This window comes from Scyliorhinus torazame, chromosome 10, assembly GCF_047496885.1.
Source record: "Scyliorhinus torazame isolate Kashiwa2021f chromosome 10, sScyTor2.1, whole genome shotgun sequence".
NCBI lineage: Eukaryota > Metazoa > Chordata > Chondrichthyes > Carcharhiniformes > Scyliorhinidae > Scyliorhinus > Scyliorhinus torazame.
The window spans coordinates 2,013,233-2,033,250 of NC_092716.1; the positions used below are offsets into that span (position 1 = coordinate 2,013,233).

Below are 20,018 nucleotides of genomic sequence, written 5' to 3' on the forward strand. Positions count from 1 at the left end.
TAACTCACCCCGGGTATCTGTTGTTCTATATATAAACCACCTCGAACCCCTCGATTAGATTCCAGTCTGTAACTCACTCCCGGGTATCTGTTGTTCTATATATAAACCACCCCGAACCCCTCGATTAGATTCCAGTCTGTAACTCACTCCCGGGTATCTGTTATTCTGTATATAAACCACCCCGAACCCCTCGATTAGATTCCAGTCTGTAACTCACTCCCGGGTATCTGTTGTTCTATATATAAACCACCCCGAACCCCTCGATTAGATTCCAATCTGTAACTCACTCCCGGGTATCTGTTATTCTGTATATAAACCACACCGAACCCCTCGATTAGATTCCAGTCTGTAACTCACCCCGGGTATCTGTTGTTCTATATATAAACCACACCGAACCCCTCGGGTTGGTTTATCTATAGAATATACATCTAAGACACTCAGAAGGTAAGAAGGTAAGTAAGTGATTTTTACTTATTTTCACTTTTATACCTTTTTTCAAATTGTGTGTGTCGGGGGGAAACTGAAGTGACATCACAGAAAAGCTGTGGCCAGAGTGGCTGGTTGGGATTCTACACTAAATTTAAAAATTTTTTTTTGAGTATTTGGTAACTAATTAAACATAATAACTTAATTATAATTTAGCGGGATATCTAAGCCAGAGATGGGAGAGTATTATAGTTAGCTATCGCATTTCTATTAGAAATCTAGTGCTAGGAAACAGATAGTTGACAGTAACTTTGAAATTTCTTTTAAAATATTTTTTTTTAAAAAGACAAATTTTAATTTTAATTTTAATTAATTGACGCAATGTCAGTTAGAGGGGTGCTGTGCTCTGACTGTGAGATGTGGCAGGTCCGGGAGGCTTCCAGCGTCCCGGATGGCTTCATCTGCAGAAAGTGCACCCAACTGGAGCTCCTCACAGACCGCATGGTTCGGTTGGAGCAGCAATTGGATGCACTTAGGAGCATGCAGGTGGCGGAAAGCGTCATAGATCGCAGTTATGTAAATGTGGTCACACCCAAGGTGCAGGCAGAGAAATGGGTGACCACCAGAAAGGGCAGGCAGTCAGTGCAGGAATCCCCTGTGGTTGTCCCCCTCTCGAACAGATATACCCCTTTGGATACTGTCGGGGGGGATAGCCTATCAGGGGAAAACAGCAGCAGCCAGAGCAGTGGCACCACGGCTGGCTCTGATGTTCAGAAGGGAGGGTCAAAGTGCAGAAGAGTAATAGTAATAGGGGACTCTATAGTCAAGGGCACAGATAGGCGCTTCTGTGGACGTGAAAGAGACTCCAGGATGGTATGTTGCCTCCCTGGTGCCAGGGTCCAGGATGTCTCCGAACAGGTAGAGGGAATCCTGAAGGGGGAGGGCAAACAGGCAGAGGTCGTTGTACATATTGGTACTAACGACATAGGCAGGAAGGGGCATGAGGTCCTGCAGCAGGAGTTCAGGGAGCTAGGCAGAAAGTTAAAAGACAGGACCTCGAGGGTTGTAATCTCGGGATTACTCCCTGTGCCACGTGCCAGTGAGGCTAGAAATAGGAAGATAGAGCAGCTAAACACGTGGCTAAACAGCTGGTGTAGGAGGGAGGGTTTCCATTATCTGGACCACTGGGAGCTCTTCCGAGGCAGGTGTGACCTGTATAAGAAGGACGGGTTGCATCTAAACCGGAGAGGCATAAATATCCTGGCCGCGAGGTTTGCTAGTGTCACACGGGAGGGTTTAAACTAGTATGGCAGGGGGGTGGGCACGGGAGCAATAGGTCAGAAGGTGAGAGCATTGAGGGAGAACTAGGGAATAGGGACAGTGTGGCTCTGAGGCAGAGCAGACGGGGAGAAGTTGCTGAACACAGCGGGTCTGGTGGCCTGAAGTGCATATGTTTTAATGCAAGGAGCATTACGGGTAAGGCAGATGAACTTAGAGCTTGGATTAGTACTTGGAACTATGATGTTGTTGCCATTACAGAGACCTGGTTGAGGGAAGGGCAGGATTGGCAGCTAAACGTTCCAGGATTTAGATGTTTCAGGCGGGATAGAGGGGGATGTAAAAGGGGAGGGGGAGTTGCGCGACTTGTTCGGGAGAATATCACAGCTGTACTGCGAGAGGACACCTCAGAGGGCAGTGAGGCTATATGGGTAGAGATCAGGAATAAGAAGGGTGCAGTCACAATGTTCGAGGTATACTACAGGCCTCCCAACAGCCAGCGGGAGATAGAGGAGCAGATAGGTAGACAGATTTTGGAAAAGAGTGAAAACAACAGGGTTGTGGTGATGGGAGACTTCAACTTCCCCAATATTGACTGGGACTCACTTAGTGCCAGGGGCTTAGACGGGGCGGAGTTTGTAAGGAGCATCCAGGAGGGCTTCTTAAAACAATATGTAGACAGTCCAACTAGGGAAGGGGCGGTACTGGACCTGGTATTGGGGAATGAGCCCGGCCAGGTGGTAGATGTTTCAGTAGGGGAGCATTTCGGTAACAGTGACCACAATTCAGTAAGTTTTAAAGTACTGGTGGACAAGGATAAGAGTGGTCCGAGGATGAATGTGCTAAATTGGGGGAAGGCTAATTATAACAATATTAGGCGGGAACTGAAGAACATAGATTGGGGGCGGATGTTTGCGGGCAAATCAACATCTGACATGTGGGAGGCTTTCAAGTGGCAGTTGAAAGGAATACAGGACCGGCATGTTCCTGTGAGGAAGAAAGATAAATACGGCAATTTTCGGGAACCTTGGATGACGAGTGATATTGTAGGCCTCGTCAAAAAGAAAAAGGAGGCATTTGTCAGGGCTAAAAGGCTGGGAACAGACGAAGCCTGTGTGGCATATAAGGAAAGTAGGAAGGAACTTAAGCAAGGAGTCAGGAGGGCTAGAAGGGGTCACGAAAAGTCATTGGCAAATAGGGTTAAGGAAAATCCCAAGGCTTTTTACACGTACATAAAAAGCAAGAGGGTAGCCAGGGAAAGGGTTGGCCCACTGAAGGATAGGCAAGGGAATCTATGTGTGGAGCCAGAGGAAATGGGCGAGGTACTAAATGAATACTTTGCATCAGTATTCACCAAAGAGAAGGAATTGGTAGATGTTGAGTCTGGAGAAGGGGGTGTAGATAGCCTGGGTCACATTGTGATCCAAAAAGACGAGGTGTTGGGTGTCTTAAAAAATATTAAGGTAGATAAGTCCCCAGGGCCTGATGGGATCTACCCCAGAATACTGAAGGAGGCTGGAGAGGAAATTGCTGAGGCCTTGACAGAAATCTTTGGATCCTCGCTGTCTTCAGGGGGTGTCCCGGAGGACTGGAGAATAGCCAATGTTGTTCCTCTGTTTAAGAAGGGTAGCAAGGATAATCCCGGGAACTACAGGCCGGTGAGCCTTACTTCAGTGGCAGGGAAATTACTGGAGAGAATTCTTCGAGACAGGATCTACTCCCATTTGGAAGCAAATGGACGTATTAGTGAGAGGCAGCACGGTTTTGTGAAGGGGAGGTCGTGTCTCACTAACTTGATAGAGTTTTTCGAGGAGGTCACTAAGATGATTGATGCAGGTAGGGCAGTAGATGTTGTCTATATGGACCTCAGTAAGGCCTTTGACAAGGTCCCTCATGGTAGACTAGTACAAAAGGTGAAGTCACACGGGATCAGGGGTGAGCTGGCAAGGTGGATACAGAACTGGCTAGGCCATAGAAGGCAGAGAGTAGCAATGGAGGGATGCTTTTCTAATTGAAGGGCTGTGACCAGTGGTGTTCCACAGGGATCAGTGCTGGGACCTTTGCTCTTTGTAGTATATATAAATGATTTGGAGGAAAATGTAACTGGTATGTAAAGGGTATTTTGTCGGTTGTGTCCCATGTTTGTCTTCTGAGGAGGTCGGTGCGGTTTTTCGCTGTGGCGCGTTGGAACTGTCGATCGATGAGTCGAGTGCCATATCCCGTTCGTACGAGGGCATCTTTCAACGTCTGTAGATGTCTGTTATGCTCCTCCTCGTCTGAGCAGATCCTGTGTATACGGAGCGCTTGTCCATAGGGGATGGCTTCTTTAATGTGTGTAGGGTGGAAGCTGGAGAAGTGGAGCATCGTGAGGTTATCCGTGGGTTTGCGGTAAAGCGAAGTGCTGAGGTGACCGTCCTTGATGGAGACGAGTGTGTCCAAGAATGCAACTGATTTTGGAGAGTAGTCCATGGTGAGTCTGATGGTTGGATGGAACTTATTAATGTAATCGTGTAGTCGTTTCAGTGATTCTTCGCCGTGGGTCCAAAGGAAAAAAATGTCATCGATGTATCTGGTGTATAACATCGGTTGAAGGTCCTGTGCGGTGAGTAGGTCCTGTTCAAACTTGTGCATGAAGATGTTGGCGTATTGGGGTGCGAATTTGGTCCCCATGGCTGTTCCATGCGTCTGGATGAAGAACTTGTTGTCGAAGGTGAAGACGTTGTGATCCAGAATGAAGCGGATGAGTTGCAGAATTGCGTCTGGAGATTGGCAGTTGTCGGTGTTGAGTACTGAGGCTGTTGCAGCAATGCCGTCGTCATGGGGGATGCTGGTATAGAGTGCCGAGACGTCCATTGTGACGAGAAATGTTCCTGGTTCAACTGGTCCATGGGTGCTGAGTTTCTGTAGGAAGTCCGTCATGTCGCGACAGAAGCTGGGTGTACCTTGTACGATGGGTTTCAAGATGCCCCCGATGTAGCCAGGGAGGTTCTCACACAGGGTCCCATTGCCTGAAACGATTGGGCGGCCTGGTGTGTTGGCCTTATGTATTTTCGGGAGGCAGTAGAGATCTCCAATGCGGGGAGTAGGTGGGATGAGAGCACGTGGGGTGCTCTGAAGATCTGGATCCAAGGTCTTGATCAGTGTGTTAAGTTGGCGGATGTGTTCCTTGGTCGGATCTGCGGGTAACTGTCTGTAGTGTTCTTGGTTGTTCAGTTGTCGGTATACTTCTTTGCAGTAGTCTGTTCTGTTCAGTACGACAGTGGCCCCTCCTTTGTCTGCTGGTTTGATGACGATGCTGTGGTTGGTCTTGAGAGCGCGGATGGCATTGCGTTGTGCTTGGGTGACGTTCGGGGCTGTCTTGTGATTGTGACTGATGAATCTGGCATTGACGCGACTCCTGACGGATTGAGCATACATGTCGAGTCTAAGGCAGCGGCCTTCCGGACGGGTCCAATTCGACTCTTTCCTCTTCGGTTGCCGCACCGCAGATCTCTCGGTCTGCTGTTCCGGTTCATTGATAGTCTGCTTGGGTTCGCTGTTGGCCTCTTGGGGTCTGTGGAAGAATTCCCGGAGCCTCATTCGCCTGATGAATTCCTCCGTGTCTGCCGCGAGACTGATGGGGTCCATTTTGGTGGTGGTGCAGGAATTAAGCCCTCTGCTGAGGACTTCGATTTCGTCTGGTTGAAGGGTGGAGTCTGACAAGTTGACAATAGATTTCCCTGTATTGTTTTCTACTGTAGTACCGGGGGTGGCTTGGTTGCTGCCGGTGGTGATGCCAAGTTTCTCAAGCTTTCTGTTCTTGGTGTGCATATCGGTGGCATAGTATTGTTGTCTCACCTGTTTGGCGGTGTTCCCCAGCTGGTCTGCTGCGTCCTGAGCGCATTCCAAGCATTGTTTGGCATCTTTGAATTTGTCTATATATGTGTTTCTGGAACATACCTCTTCATTCACCTGAGGAAGGAGCAGCGCTCCGAAAGCTAGTGACATCGAAACAAACCTGTTGGACTTTAACCTGGTGTTGTAAGACTTCGTACTATTCTATATATAAACCGCCCCAAACCCCTGGATTAGATTCCAGTCGTAACTCACTCCCGGGTATCTGTTATTCTATATCTAAACCAGCCTTGAACCCCTCGATTAGATTCCAGTCTGTAACTCACCCCCGGGTATCTGTTATTCTATATATAAACCACCCTTAATCCCCTCGATTAGATTCCAGTCTGTAACTCACTCCCGGGTATCTGTTATTCTATATATAAACCACCCCGAACCCCTCGATTAGATTCCAGTCTGTAACTCACTCCCTGGTGTCCGTTATTCTACATAGAATACCCCCGAACCCCTGGATTAGATTCCAGTCGTAACTCACTCCCGTGTATCTGTTATTCTATATCTAAACCAGCCTTGAACCCCTCGATTAGATTCCAGTCTGTAACTCACCCCGGGGTATCCGTTGTTCTATATATAAACCACCCCGAACCCCTCGATTAGATTCCAGTCTGTAACTCACTCCCTGGTGTCCGTTATTCTATAAATAAACCACCCCTGAACCCCTCGAGTCGATTGCTGTCGGTAACTCACCCCCGGGAATCTGTTATTCTATATCTAAACCATCCCAAATCCCTCGATTAGATTCCAGTCGGTTACTCACTGCCGGTTATTTCTTATTCTATATATACTGCTTGATTATATTTCTTCACTTTCCTTTCACAATCTACCATCCTGTTTCTGGTTGGACATCCCATGTCCCCAAAAGCCCTCCATGGGAAAAGGGAAGCTTTCAAGGTTAGCAGCTGGGCTTTTACGTGCTGAGTTACTCCGCCTGACTTGGTGAAAAAGCACTGTGAGCCGTGTTAGGCAGTGAGATCTCGGCCCAATGTCTGAAAGTGAGTTTTATCTGACCACACTTGTTTCATGTTACACAGTTAATGAGCTGATATTACAGAAAGGGTCCAGCTTGCTCTGACTATAATTCTCCACTTGCAGGGTTTCCCACCAGGAGTATGAGATGGTGATGAGAAAGATCACAAACATTGTGCAACACCACAAAGCCTCCCTGGTACCTGGACAGCCCCAGCTCAATGTGTGTGACCGGGCTGTCATGGTGAGTGGTTAGAATTATTCATTAAAGCAAAAGAGAGAGCATTGATTATCACCTCCAGCATATATAAAAATTATTAAATATCCATGGCCAGGCAGAAAATAAAACTCTACCGTCAGCACCACTGCCACCTTCTGGTGACAGTCTGTATTGTGTGTGCTCCTTCTCAGCCAGTCTCAGAGACCAAGCTGACTTGCTTCCACTAAAAATGAGTTTTCAGGTGACTGAGGGAGTCCAATACGTGACCTACAGTCTCAGTGACAGGTGGCGCAGATGGTGGTTGGAGGAGTGGGTGGGTGAAGTGCCCAGGATGCCACACGCTCCTTTCTGCTTTCAACACCTTCAGCTCACTCTCGCCGATGAAACTCATGGTGTTCAGCTCCTTCCCAGATTCTTTCCTGGTCTTGGGCCATGTGTCCCCTGGTGTTGGTGGGGATGTTGTATGTTTTCAAGGATGTTTTCAGGGAGTCCTTCTGCCCTCCTGGGGCTCAATAGCCATGTTGAAACTCTGAGTAGAACACATGTCTCAGGCGTCTTGTGTCAAGTATGTGGACAATATACCCCGTGCAGCAGAGCTGTCAAGTGTGGTCAATACTTTGGTGCTGGGGATGTTGGCCTGAGCGGGAATACTGATGTTGGTACACCCACCCTGAGCGGGAATACTGATATTGGTACACCCACCCTGAGCTGGAATACTGATATTGGTACACCCACCCTGAGCGGGAATACTGATATTGGTACACCCACCCTGAGCTGGAATACTGATATTGGTACACCCACCCTGAGCGGGAATACTGATATTGGTACACCCACCCTGAGCAGGAATACTGATATTGGTACACCCACCCTGAGCAGGAATACTGATATTGGTACACCCACCCTGAGCGGGAATACTGATGTTGGTACACCCACCCTGAGCGGGAATACTGATGTTGGTACACCCACCCTGAGCGGGAATACTGATGTTGGTACACCCACTCTGAGCAGCAATACTGATATTGGTACACCCACCCTGAGCTGGAATACTGATATTGGTACACCCACCCTGAGCGGGAATACTGATATTGGTACACCCACCCTGAGCGGGAATACTGATATTGGTACACCCACCCTGAGCGGGAATACTGATATTGGTACACCCACCCTGAGCTGGAATACTGATATTGGTACACCCACCCTGAGCTGGAATACTGATGTTGGTACACCCACCCTGAGCTGGAATACTGATATTGGTACACCCACCCTGAGCGGGAATACTGATATTGGTACACCCACCCTGAGCTGGAATACTGATGTTGGTACACCCACCCTGAGCGGGAATACTGATATTGGTACACCCACCCTGAACGGGAATACTGATGTTGGTACACCCACCCTGAGCGGGAATACTGATATTGGTACACCCACTCTGAGCTGGAATACTGATATTGGTACACCCACTCTGAGCGGGAATACTGATGTTGGTACACCCACTCTGAGCGGGAATACTGATATTGGTACACGCACCCTGAGCGGGAATACTGATGTTGGTACACCCACTCTGAGCGGGAATACTGATATTGGTACACCCACTCTGAGCTGGAATACTGATATTGGTACACCCACCCTGAGCGGGAATACTGATATTGGTACACCCACTCTGAGCCAGAATACTGATATTGGTACACCCACCCTGAGCGGGAATACTGATATTGGTACACCCACCCTGAGCGGGAATACTGATATTGGTACACCCACTCTGAGCGGGAATACTGATATTGGTACACCCACCCTGAGCGGGAATACTGATATTGGTACACCCACCCTGAGCGGGAATACTGATATTGGTACACCCACTCTGAGCGGGAATACTGATATTGGTACACCCACCCTGAGCGGGAATACTGATATTGGTACACCCACCCTGAGCGGGAATACTGATATTGGTACACCCACTCTGAGCGGGAATACTGATATTGGTACACCCACCCTGAGCGGGAATACTGATGTTGGTACACCCACCCTGAGCGGGAATACTGATATTGGTACACCCACCCTGAGCGGGAATACTGATGTTGGTACACCCACCCTGAGCGGGAATACTGATGTTGGTACACCCACCCTGAGCTGGAATACTGATGTTGGTACACCCACTCTGAGCAGGAATACTGATATTGGTACACCCACCCTGAGCTGGAATACTGATATTGGTACACCCACTCTGAGCTGGAATACTGATATTGGTACACCCACTCTGAGCGGGAATACTGATGTTGGTACACCCACCCTGAGTGGGAATACTGATGTTGGTACACCCACTCTGAGCGGGAATACTGATATTGGTACACCCACTCTGAGCGGGAATACTGATATTGGTACACCCACCCTGAGCGGGAATACTGATGTTGGTACACCCACCCTGAGCTGGAATACTGATGTTGGTACACCCACTCTGAGCAGGAATACTGATATTGGTACACCCACTCTGAGCGGGAATACTGATATTGGTACACCCACCCTGAGCGGCAATACTGATGTTGGTACACCCACCCTGAGCTGGAATACTGATGTTGGTACACCCACTCTGAGCAGGAATACTGATATTGGTACACCCACCCTGAGCTGGAATACTGATATTGGTACACCCACTCTGAGCAGGAATACTGATATTGGTACACCCACCCTGAGCGGCAATACTGATGTTGGTACACCCACCCTGAGCTGGAATACTGATGTTGGTACACCCACTCTGAGCAGGAATACTGATGTTGGTACACCCACTCTGAGCGGGAATACTGATATTGGTACACCCACTCTGAGCAGGAATACTGATGTTGGTACACCCACCCTGAGCGGCAATACTGATGTTGGTACACCCACCCTGAGCTGGAATACTGATGTTGGTACACCCACCCTGAGCTGGAATACTGATATTGGTACACCCACTCTGAGCAGGAATACTGATATTGGTACACCCACTCTGAGCAGGAATACTGATGTTGGTACACCCACTCTGAGCGGGAATACTGATATTGGTACACCCACCCTGAGCGGCAATACTGATGTTGGCACACCCACCCTGAGCTGGAATACTGATGTTGGTACACCCACCCTGAGCTGGAATACTGATGTTGGTACACCCACCCTGAGCGGGAATACTGATGCTGGTACACCCACCCTGAGCTGGAATACTGATATTGGTACACCCACTCTGAGCGGGAATACTGATGTTGGTACACCCACTCTGAGCGGGAATACTGATGTTGGTACACCCACCCTGAGCAAGAATACTGATGTTGGTACACCCACCCTGAGCTGGAATACTGATATTGGTACACCCACTGAGCGGGAATACTGATATTGGTACACCCACTCTGAGCAGGAATACTGATGTTGGTACACCCATTCTGAGCAGGAATGCTGATGTTGGTACACCCACTCTGAGCAGGAATACTGATATTGGTACACCTACCCTGAGCAGGAATACTGATATTGGTACACCCACTCTGAGCGGGTATACTGATATTGGTACACCCACTCTGAGCAGGAATACTGATATTGGTACACCCACCCTGAGCAGGAATACTGATATTGGTACACCCACTCTGAGCGGGAATACTGATGTTGGTACACCCACCCTGAGCAAGAATACTGATATTGGTACACCCACCCTGAGCGGGAATACTGATATTGGTACACCCACTCTGAGCAGGAATACTGATATTGGTACACCCACCCTGAGCGGGTATACTGATATTGGTACACCCACTCTGAGCAGGAATACTGATATTGGTACACCCACTCTGAGCAGGAATACTGATATTGGTACACCCACTCTGAGCGGGAATACTGATGTTTGTACACCCACTCTGAGCAGGAATACTGATGTTTGTACACCCACTCTGAGCAGGAATACTGATGTTGGTACACCCACCCTGAGCAAGAATACTGATGTTGGTACACCCACCCTGAGCTGGAATACTGATATTGGTACACCCACTGAGCGGGAATACTGATATTGGTACACCCACTCTGAGCAGGAATACTGATGTTGGTACACCCATTCTGAGCAGGAATGCTGATGTTGGTACACCCACTCTGAGCAGGGATACTGATATTGGTACACCTAACCTGAGCAGGAATACTGATATTGGTACACCCACTCTGAGCGGGTATACTGATATTGGTACACCCACTCTGAGCAGGAATACTGATATTGGTACACCCACCCTGAGCAGGAATACTGATATTGGTACACCCACCCTGAGCAGGAATACTGATATTGGTACACCCACTCTGAGCGGGAATACTGATGTTTGTACACCCACTCTGAGCAGGAATACTGATGTTGGTACACCCACTCTGAGCGGGAATACTGATGTTGGTACACCCACCCTGAGCGGGAATACTGATGTTGGTACACCCACTCTGAGCAGGAATACTGATGTTGGTACACCCATTCTGAGCAGGAATACTGATGTTGGTACACCCACTCTGAGCAGGAATACTGATATTGGTACACCCACCCTGAGCGGGAATACTGATATTGGTACACCCACTGAGCGGGAATACTGATATTGGTACACCCATTCTGAGCAGGAATACTGATGTTGGTACACCCACCCTGAGCTGGAATACTGATATTGGTACACCCACTCTGAGCAGGAATACTGATATTGGTACACCCACCCTGAGCGGGAATACTGATATTGGTACACCCACCCTGAGCTGGAATACTGATATTGGTACACCCACTCTGAGCAGGAATACTGATGTTAGTACACCCACCCTGAGTGGGAATACTGATGTTGGTACACCCACTCTGAGCAGGAATACTGATATTGGTACACCCACCCTGAGCTGGAATACTGATATTGGTACACCCATTCTGAGCAGGAATACTGATATTGGTACACCCACCCTGAGCTGGAATACTGATATTGGTACAGCCACTCTGAGCAGGAATACTGATATTGGTACACCCACTCTGAGCAGGAATACTGATATTGGTACACCCACACTGAGCAGGAATACTGATATTGGTACACCCACTCTGAGCAGGAATACTGATATTGGTACACCTACCCTGAGCTGGAATACTGATATTGGTACACCCACTCTGAGCGGGAATACTGATGTTGGTCCACCCCCCTGAGCTGGAATACTGATGTTGGTACACCCACTCTGAGCGGGAATACTGATGTTGGTACACCCCCCCTGAGCTGGAATACTGATATTGGTACACCCACTCTGAGCAGCAATTCTGATGTTGCTACACCCACCCTGAGCTGGAATACTGATGTTGGTACACCCACTCTGAGCAGGAATACTGATATTGGTACACCCACCCTGAGCTGGAATTCTGATATTGGTACACCCACTCTGAGCAGGAATACTGATATTGGTACACCCACCCTGAGCTGGAATACTGATATTGGTACACCCACCCTGAGCAGGAATACTGATATTGGTACACCCACTCTGAGCAGGAATACTGATGTTGGTACACCCACCCTGAGCGGGAATACTGATGTTGGTACACCCACTCTGAGCGGGAATACTGATGTTGGTACACCCACCCTGAGCAGGAATACTGATATTGGTACACCCACCCTGAGCAGGAATACTGATATTGGTACACCCACCCTGAGCAGGAATACTGATGTTGGTACACCCACTCTGAGCAGGAATACTGATATTGGTACACCCACCCTGAGCAGGAATACTGATATTGGTACACCCACTCTGAGCGGGAATACTGATATTGGTACACCCACTCTGAGCAGGAATACTGATATTGGTACACCCACCCTGAGCAGGAATACTGATATTGGTACACCCACCCTGAGCGGGAATACTGATTTTGGTACACCCACTCTGAGCAGGAATACTGATATTGGTACACCCACCCTGAGCAGGAATACTGATATTGGTACACCCACTCTGAGCAGGAATACTGATATTGGTACACCCACTCTGAGCGGGAATACTGATATTGGTACACCCACTCTGAGCAGGAATACTGATATTGGTACACCCATTCTGAGCAGGAATACTGATGTTGGTACACCCACACTGAGCAGGAATACTGATGTTGGTACACCCACTCTGAGCAGGAATACTGATATTGGTACACCCACCCTGAGCGGGAATACTGATGTTGGTACACCCACTCTGAGCAGGAATACTGATGTTGGTACACCCATTCTGAGCAGGAATACTGATGTTGGTACACCCACTCTGAGCGGGAATACTGATATTGGTACACGCACCCTGAGCGGGAATACTGATGTTGGTACACCCACTCTGAGCGGGAATACTGATATTGGTACACCCACTCTGAGCTGGAATACTGATATTGGTACACCCACCCTGAGCGGGAATACTGATATTGGTACACCCACTCTGAGCTGGAATACTGATATTGGTACACCCACCCTGAGCGGGAATACTGATATTGGTACACCCACCCTGAGCGGGAATACTGATATTGGTACACCCACTCTGAGCGGGAATACTGATATTGGTACACCCACCCTGAGCGGGAATACTGATATTGGTACACCCACCCTGAGCGGGAATACTGATATTGGTACACCCACTCTGAGCGGGAATACTGATATTGGTACACCCACCCTGAGCGGGAATACTGATATTGGTACACCCACCCTGAGCGGGAATACTGATATTGGTACACCCACTCTGAGCGGGAATACTGATATTGGTACACCCACCCTGAGCGGGAATACTGATGTTGGTACACCCACCCTGAGCGGGAATACTGATATTGGTACACCCACCCTGAGCGGGAATACTGATGTTGGTACACCCACCCTGAGCGGGAATACTGATGTTGGTACACCCACCCTGAGCTGGAATACTGATGTTGGTACACCCACTCTGAGCAGGAATACTGATATTGGTACACCCACCCTGAGCTGGAATACTGATATTGGTACACCCACTCTGAGCGGGAATACTGATGTTGGTACACCCACTCTGAGCGGGAATACTGATATTGGTACACCCACTCTGAGCGGGAATACTGATATTGGTACACCCACCCTGAGCGGGAATACTGATGTTGGTACACCCACCCTGAGCTGGAATACTGATGTTGGTACACCCACTCTGAGCAGGAATACTGATATTGGTACACCCACTCTGAGCGGGAATACTGATATTGGTACACCCACCCTGAGCGGCAATACTGATGTTGGTACACCCACCCTGAGCTGGAATACTGATGTTGGTACACCCACTCTGAGCAGGAATACTGATATTGGTACACCCACCCTGAGCTGGAATACTGATATTGGTACACCCACTCTGAGCAGGAATACTGATATTGGTACACCCACCCTGAGCGGCAATACTGATGTTGGTACACCCACCCTGAGCTGGAATACTGATGTTGGTACACCCACTCTGAGCAGGAATACTGATGTTGGTACACCCACTCTGAGCGGGAATACTGATATTGGTACACCCACTCTGAGCAGGAATACTGATGTTGGAACACCCACCCTGAGCGGCAATACTGATGTTGGTACACCCACCCTGAGCTGGAATACTGATGTTGGTACACCCACCCTGAGCTGGAATACTGATATTGGTACACCCACTCTGAGCAGGAATACTGATATTGGTACACCCACTCTGAGCAGGAATACTGATGTTGGTACACCCACTCTGAGCGGGAATACTGATATTGGTACACCCACCCTGAGCGGCAATACTGATGTTGGCACACCCACCCTGAGCTGGAATACTGATGTTGGTACACCCACCCTGAGCTGGAATACTGATGTTGGTACACCCACCCTGAGCGGGAATACTGATGCTGGTACACCCACCCTGAGCTGGAATACTGATGTTGGTACACCCACTCTGAGCGGGAATACTGATGTTGGTACACCCACTCTGAGCGGGAATACTGATATTGGTACACCCACCCTGAGCGGGAATACTGATATTGGTACACCCACTGAGCGGGAATACTGATATTGGTACACCCACTCTGAGCAGGAATACTGATGTTGGTACACCCATTCTGAGCAGGAATGCTGATGTTGGTACACCCACTCTGAGCAGGAATACTGATATTGGTACACCTACCCTGAGCAGGAATACTGATATTGGTACACCCACTCTGAGCGGGTATACTGATATTGGTACACCCACTCTGAGCAGGAATACTGATGTTGGTACACCCACTCTGAGCAGGAATACTGATATTGGTACACCCACCCTGAGCTGGAATACTGATATTGGTACACCCATTCTGAGCAGGAATACTGATATTGGTACACCCACCCTGAGCTGGAATACTGATATTGGTACAGCCACTCTGAGCAGGAATACTGATATTGGTACACCCACTCTGAGCAGGAATACTGATATTGGTACACCCACACTGAGCAGGAATACTGATATTGGTACACCCACTCTGAGCAGGAATACTGATATTGGTACACCTACCCTGAGCTGGAATACTGATATTGGTACACCCACTCTGAGCGGGAATACTGATGTTGGTCCACCCCCCTGAGCTGGAATACTGATGTTGGTACACCCACTCTGAGCGGGAATACTGATGTTGGTACACCCCCCCTGAGCTGGAATACTGATATTGGTACACCCACTCTGAGCAGCAATTCTGATGTTGCTACACCCACCCTGAGCTGGAATACTGATGTTGGTACACCCACTCTGAGCAGGAATACTGATATTGGTACACCCACCCTGAGCTGGAATTCTGATATTGGTACACCCACTCTGAGCAGGAATACTGATATTGGTACACCCACCCTGAGCTGGAATACTGATATTGGTACACCCACCCTGAGCAGGAATACTGATATTGGTACACCCACTCTGAGCAGGAATACTGATGTTGGTACACCCACCCTGAGCGGGAATACTGATGTTGGTACACCCACTCTGAGCGGGAATACTGATGTTGGTACACCCACCCTGAGCAGGAATACTGATATTGGTACACCCACCCTGAGCAGGAATACTGATATTGGTACACCCACCCTGAGCAGGAATACTGATGTTGGTACACCCACTCTGAGCAGGAATACTGATATTGGTACACCCACCCTGAGCAGGAATACTGATATTGGTACACCCACTCTGAGCGGGAATACTGATATTGGTACACCCACTCTGAGCAGGAATACTGATATTGGTACACCCACCCTGAGCAGGAATACTGATATTGGTACACCCACCCTGAGCGGGAATACTGATTTTGGTACACCCACTCTGAGCAGGAATACTGATATTGGTACACCCACCCTGAGCAGGAATACTGATATTGGTACACCCACTCTGAGCAGGAATACTGATATTGGTACACCCACTCTGAGCGGGAATACTGATATTGGTACACCCACTCTGAGCAGGAATACTGATATTGGTACACCCATTCTGAGCAGGAATACTGATGTTGGTACACCCACACTGAGCAGGAATACTGATGTTGGTACACCCACTCTGAGCAGGAATACTGATATTGGTACACCCACCCTGAGCGGGAATACTGATGTTGGTACACCCACTCTGAGCAGGAATACTGATGTTGGTACACCCATTCTGAGCAGGAATACTGATGTTGGTACACCCACTCTGAGCAGGAATACTGATATTGGTACACCCACCCTGAGCGGGAATACTGATATTGGTACACCCACTGAGCGGGAACACTGATGTTGGTACACCCATTCTGAGCAGGAATACTGATATTGGTACACCCACTCTGAGCAGGAATACTGATGTTGGTACACCCACCCTGAGCGGGAATACTGATATTGGTACACCCACTGAGCGGGAATACTGATGTTGGTACACCCATTCTGAGCAGGAATACTGATATTGGTACACCCACTCTGAGCAGGAATACTGATATTGGTACACCCACCCTGAGCGGGAATACTGATATTGGTACACCCACCCTGAGTTGGAATACTGATATTGATACACCCACTCTGAGCAGGAATACTGATATTGGTACACCCACCCTGAGCTGGAATACTGATATTGGTACACCCATTCTGAGCAGGAATACTGATGTTGGTACACCCACCCTGAGCGGGAATACTGATTTTGGTACACCCACTCTGAGCAGGAATACTGATATTGGTACACCCACCCTGAGCTGGAATACTGATATTGGTACACCCACCCTGAGCTGGAATACTGATATTGGTACAGCCACTCTGAGCAGGAATACTGATATTGGTACACCCACTCTGAGCAGGAATACTGATATTGGTACACCCACACTGAGCAGGAATACTGATATTGGTACACCCACTCTGAGCAGCAATACTGATGTTGGTACACCCACCCTGAGCTGGAATACTGATGTTGGTACACCCACTCTGAGCAGGAATACTGATATTGGTACACCCACCCTGAGCGGGAATACTGATGTTGGTACACCCACCCTGAGCGGGAATACTGATATTGGTACACCCACTCTGAGCAGGAATACTGATATTGGTACACCCACACTGAGCAGGAATACTGATGTTGGTACACCCACTCTGAGCAGGAATACTGATATTGGTACACCCACTCTGAGCGGGAATACTGATATTGGTACACCCACCCTGAGCGGGAATACTGATATTGGTACACCCACCCTGAGCGGGAATACTGATATTGGTACACCCACTCTGAGCAGGAATACTGATATTGGTACACCCACCCTGAGCGGGAATACTGATATTGGTACACCCACCCTGAGCGGGAATACTGATATTGGTACACCCACTCTGAGCAGGAATACTGATATTGGTACACCCACCCTGAGCGGGAATACTGATGTTGGTACACCCACCCTGAGCGGGAATACTGATATTGGTACACCCACCCTGAGCGGGAATACTGATATTGGTACACCCACTCTGAGCAGGAATACTGATATTGGTACACCCACTCTGAGCAGGAATACTGATGTTGGTACACCCACCCTGAGCGGGAATACTGATATTGGTACACCCACCCTGAGCGGGAATACTGATATTGGTACACCCACTCTGAGCAGGAATACTGATATTGGTACACCCACCCTGAGCGGGAATACTGATGTTGGTACACCCACCCTGAGCGGGAATACTGATATTGGTACACCCACTCTGAGCAGGAATACTGATATTGGTACACCCACTCTGAGCGGGAATACTGATATTGGTACACCCACCCTGAGCGGGAATACTGACATTGGTACACCCACTCTGAGCAGGAATACTGATATTGGTACACCCACCCTGAGCGGGAATACTGATGTTGGTACACCCACCCTGAGCGGGAATACTGATATTGGTACACCCACTCTGAGCAGGAATACTGATGTTGGTACACCCACCCTGAGCGGGAATACTGATGTTGGTACACCCACTCTGAGCAGGAATACTGATGTTGGTACACCCACTCTGAGCAGGAATACTGATATTGGTACACCCACTCTGAGCGGGAATACTGATATTGGTACACCCACCCTGAGCGGGAATACTGACATTGGTACACCCACTCTGAGCAGGAATACTGATATTGGTACACCCACCCTGAGCGGGAATACTGATGTTGGTACACCCACCCTGAGCGGGAATACTGATATTGGTACACCCACTCTGAGCAGGAATACTGATGTTGGTACACCCACCCTGAGCGGGAATACTGATATTGGTACACCCACTGAGCGGGAATACTGATGTTGGTACACCCATTCTGAGCAGGAATACTGATATTGGTACACCCACTCTGAGCAGGAATACTGATATTGGTACACCCACCCTGAGCGGGAATACTGATATTGGTACACCCACCCTGAGCTGGAATACTGATATTGGTACACCCACTCTGAGCAGGAATACTGATATTGGTACACCCACCCTGAGCTGGAATACTGATGTTGGTACACCCACCCTGAGCGGGAATACTGATATTGGTACACCCACCCTGAGCGGGAATACTGATTTTGGTACACCCACTCTGAGCAGGAATACTGATATTGGTACACCCACCCTGAGCTGGAATACTGATATTGGTACACCCACCCTGAGCGGGAATACTGATATTGGTACACCCACTCTGAGCAGGAATACTGATATTGGTACACCCACTCTGAGCAGGAATACTGATGTTGGTACACCCACCCTGAGCGGGAATACTGATATTGGTACACCCACCCTGAGCGGGAATACTGATATTGGTACACCCACTCTGAGCAGGAATACTGATATTGGTACACCCACCCTGAGCGGGAATACTGATGTTGGTACACCCACCCTGAGCGGGAATACTGATATTGGTACACCCACTCTGAGCAGGAATACTGATATTGGTACACCCACTCTGAGCGGGAATACTGATATTGGTACACCCACCCTGAGCGGGAATACTGACATTGGTACACCCACTCTGAGCAGGAATACTGATATTGGTACACCCACCCTGAGCGGGAATACTGATGTTGGTACACCCACCCTGAGCGGGAATACTGATATTGGTACACCCACTCTGAGCTGGAATACTGATGTTGGTACACCCACCCTGAGCGGGAATACTGATGTTGGTACACCCACTCTGAGCAGGAATACTGATGTTGGTACACCCACTCTGAGCAGGAATACTGATATTGGTACACCCACTCTGAGCGGGAATACTGATATTGGTACACCCACCCTGAGCGGGAATACTGACATTGGTACACCCACTCTGAGCAGGAATACTGATATTGGTACACCCACCCTGAGCGGGAATACTGATGTTGGTACACCCACCCTGAGCGGGAATACTGATATTGGTACACCCACTCTGAGCAGGAATACTGATGTTGGTACACCCACCCTGAGCGGGAATACTGATATTGGTACACCCACTGAGCGGGAATACTGATGTTGGTACACCCATTCTGAGCAGGAATACTGATATTGGTACACCCACTCTGAGCAGGAATACTGATATTGGTACACCCACCCTGAGCGGGAATACTGATATTGGTACACCCACCCTGAGCTGGAATACTGATATTGGTACACCCACTCTGAGCAGGAATACTGATATTGGTACACCCACCCTGAGCTGGAATACTGATGTTGGTACACCCACCCTGAGCGGGAATACTGATATTGGTACACCCACCCTGAGCGGGAATACTGATTTTGGTACACCCACTCTGAGCAGGAATACTGATATTGGTACACCCACCCTGAGCTGG

The 20,018-nt window shown here is 48.8% G+C and overlaps 1 protein-coding gene across 1 annotated transcript in view; it reads left to right on the plus strand.

Moving 5' to 3' along the window:
* The window catches only part of galns (galactosamine (N-acetyl)-6-sulfatase), a 142,809-nt gene that overhangs the window by 113,076 nt on the left and 9,715 nt on the right, over positions 1-20,018 (plus strand). Inside the window, exon 13 of the mRNA XM_072517730.1 lies at positions 6,691-6,808. Coding sequence (XP_072373831.1) covers positions 6,691-6,808 — 118 coding nt within the window. The remainder of the gene's footprint in view (positions 1-6,690; positions 6,809-20,018) is intronic.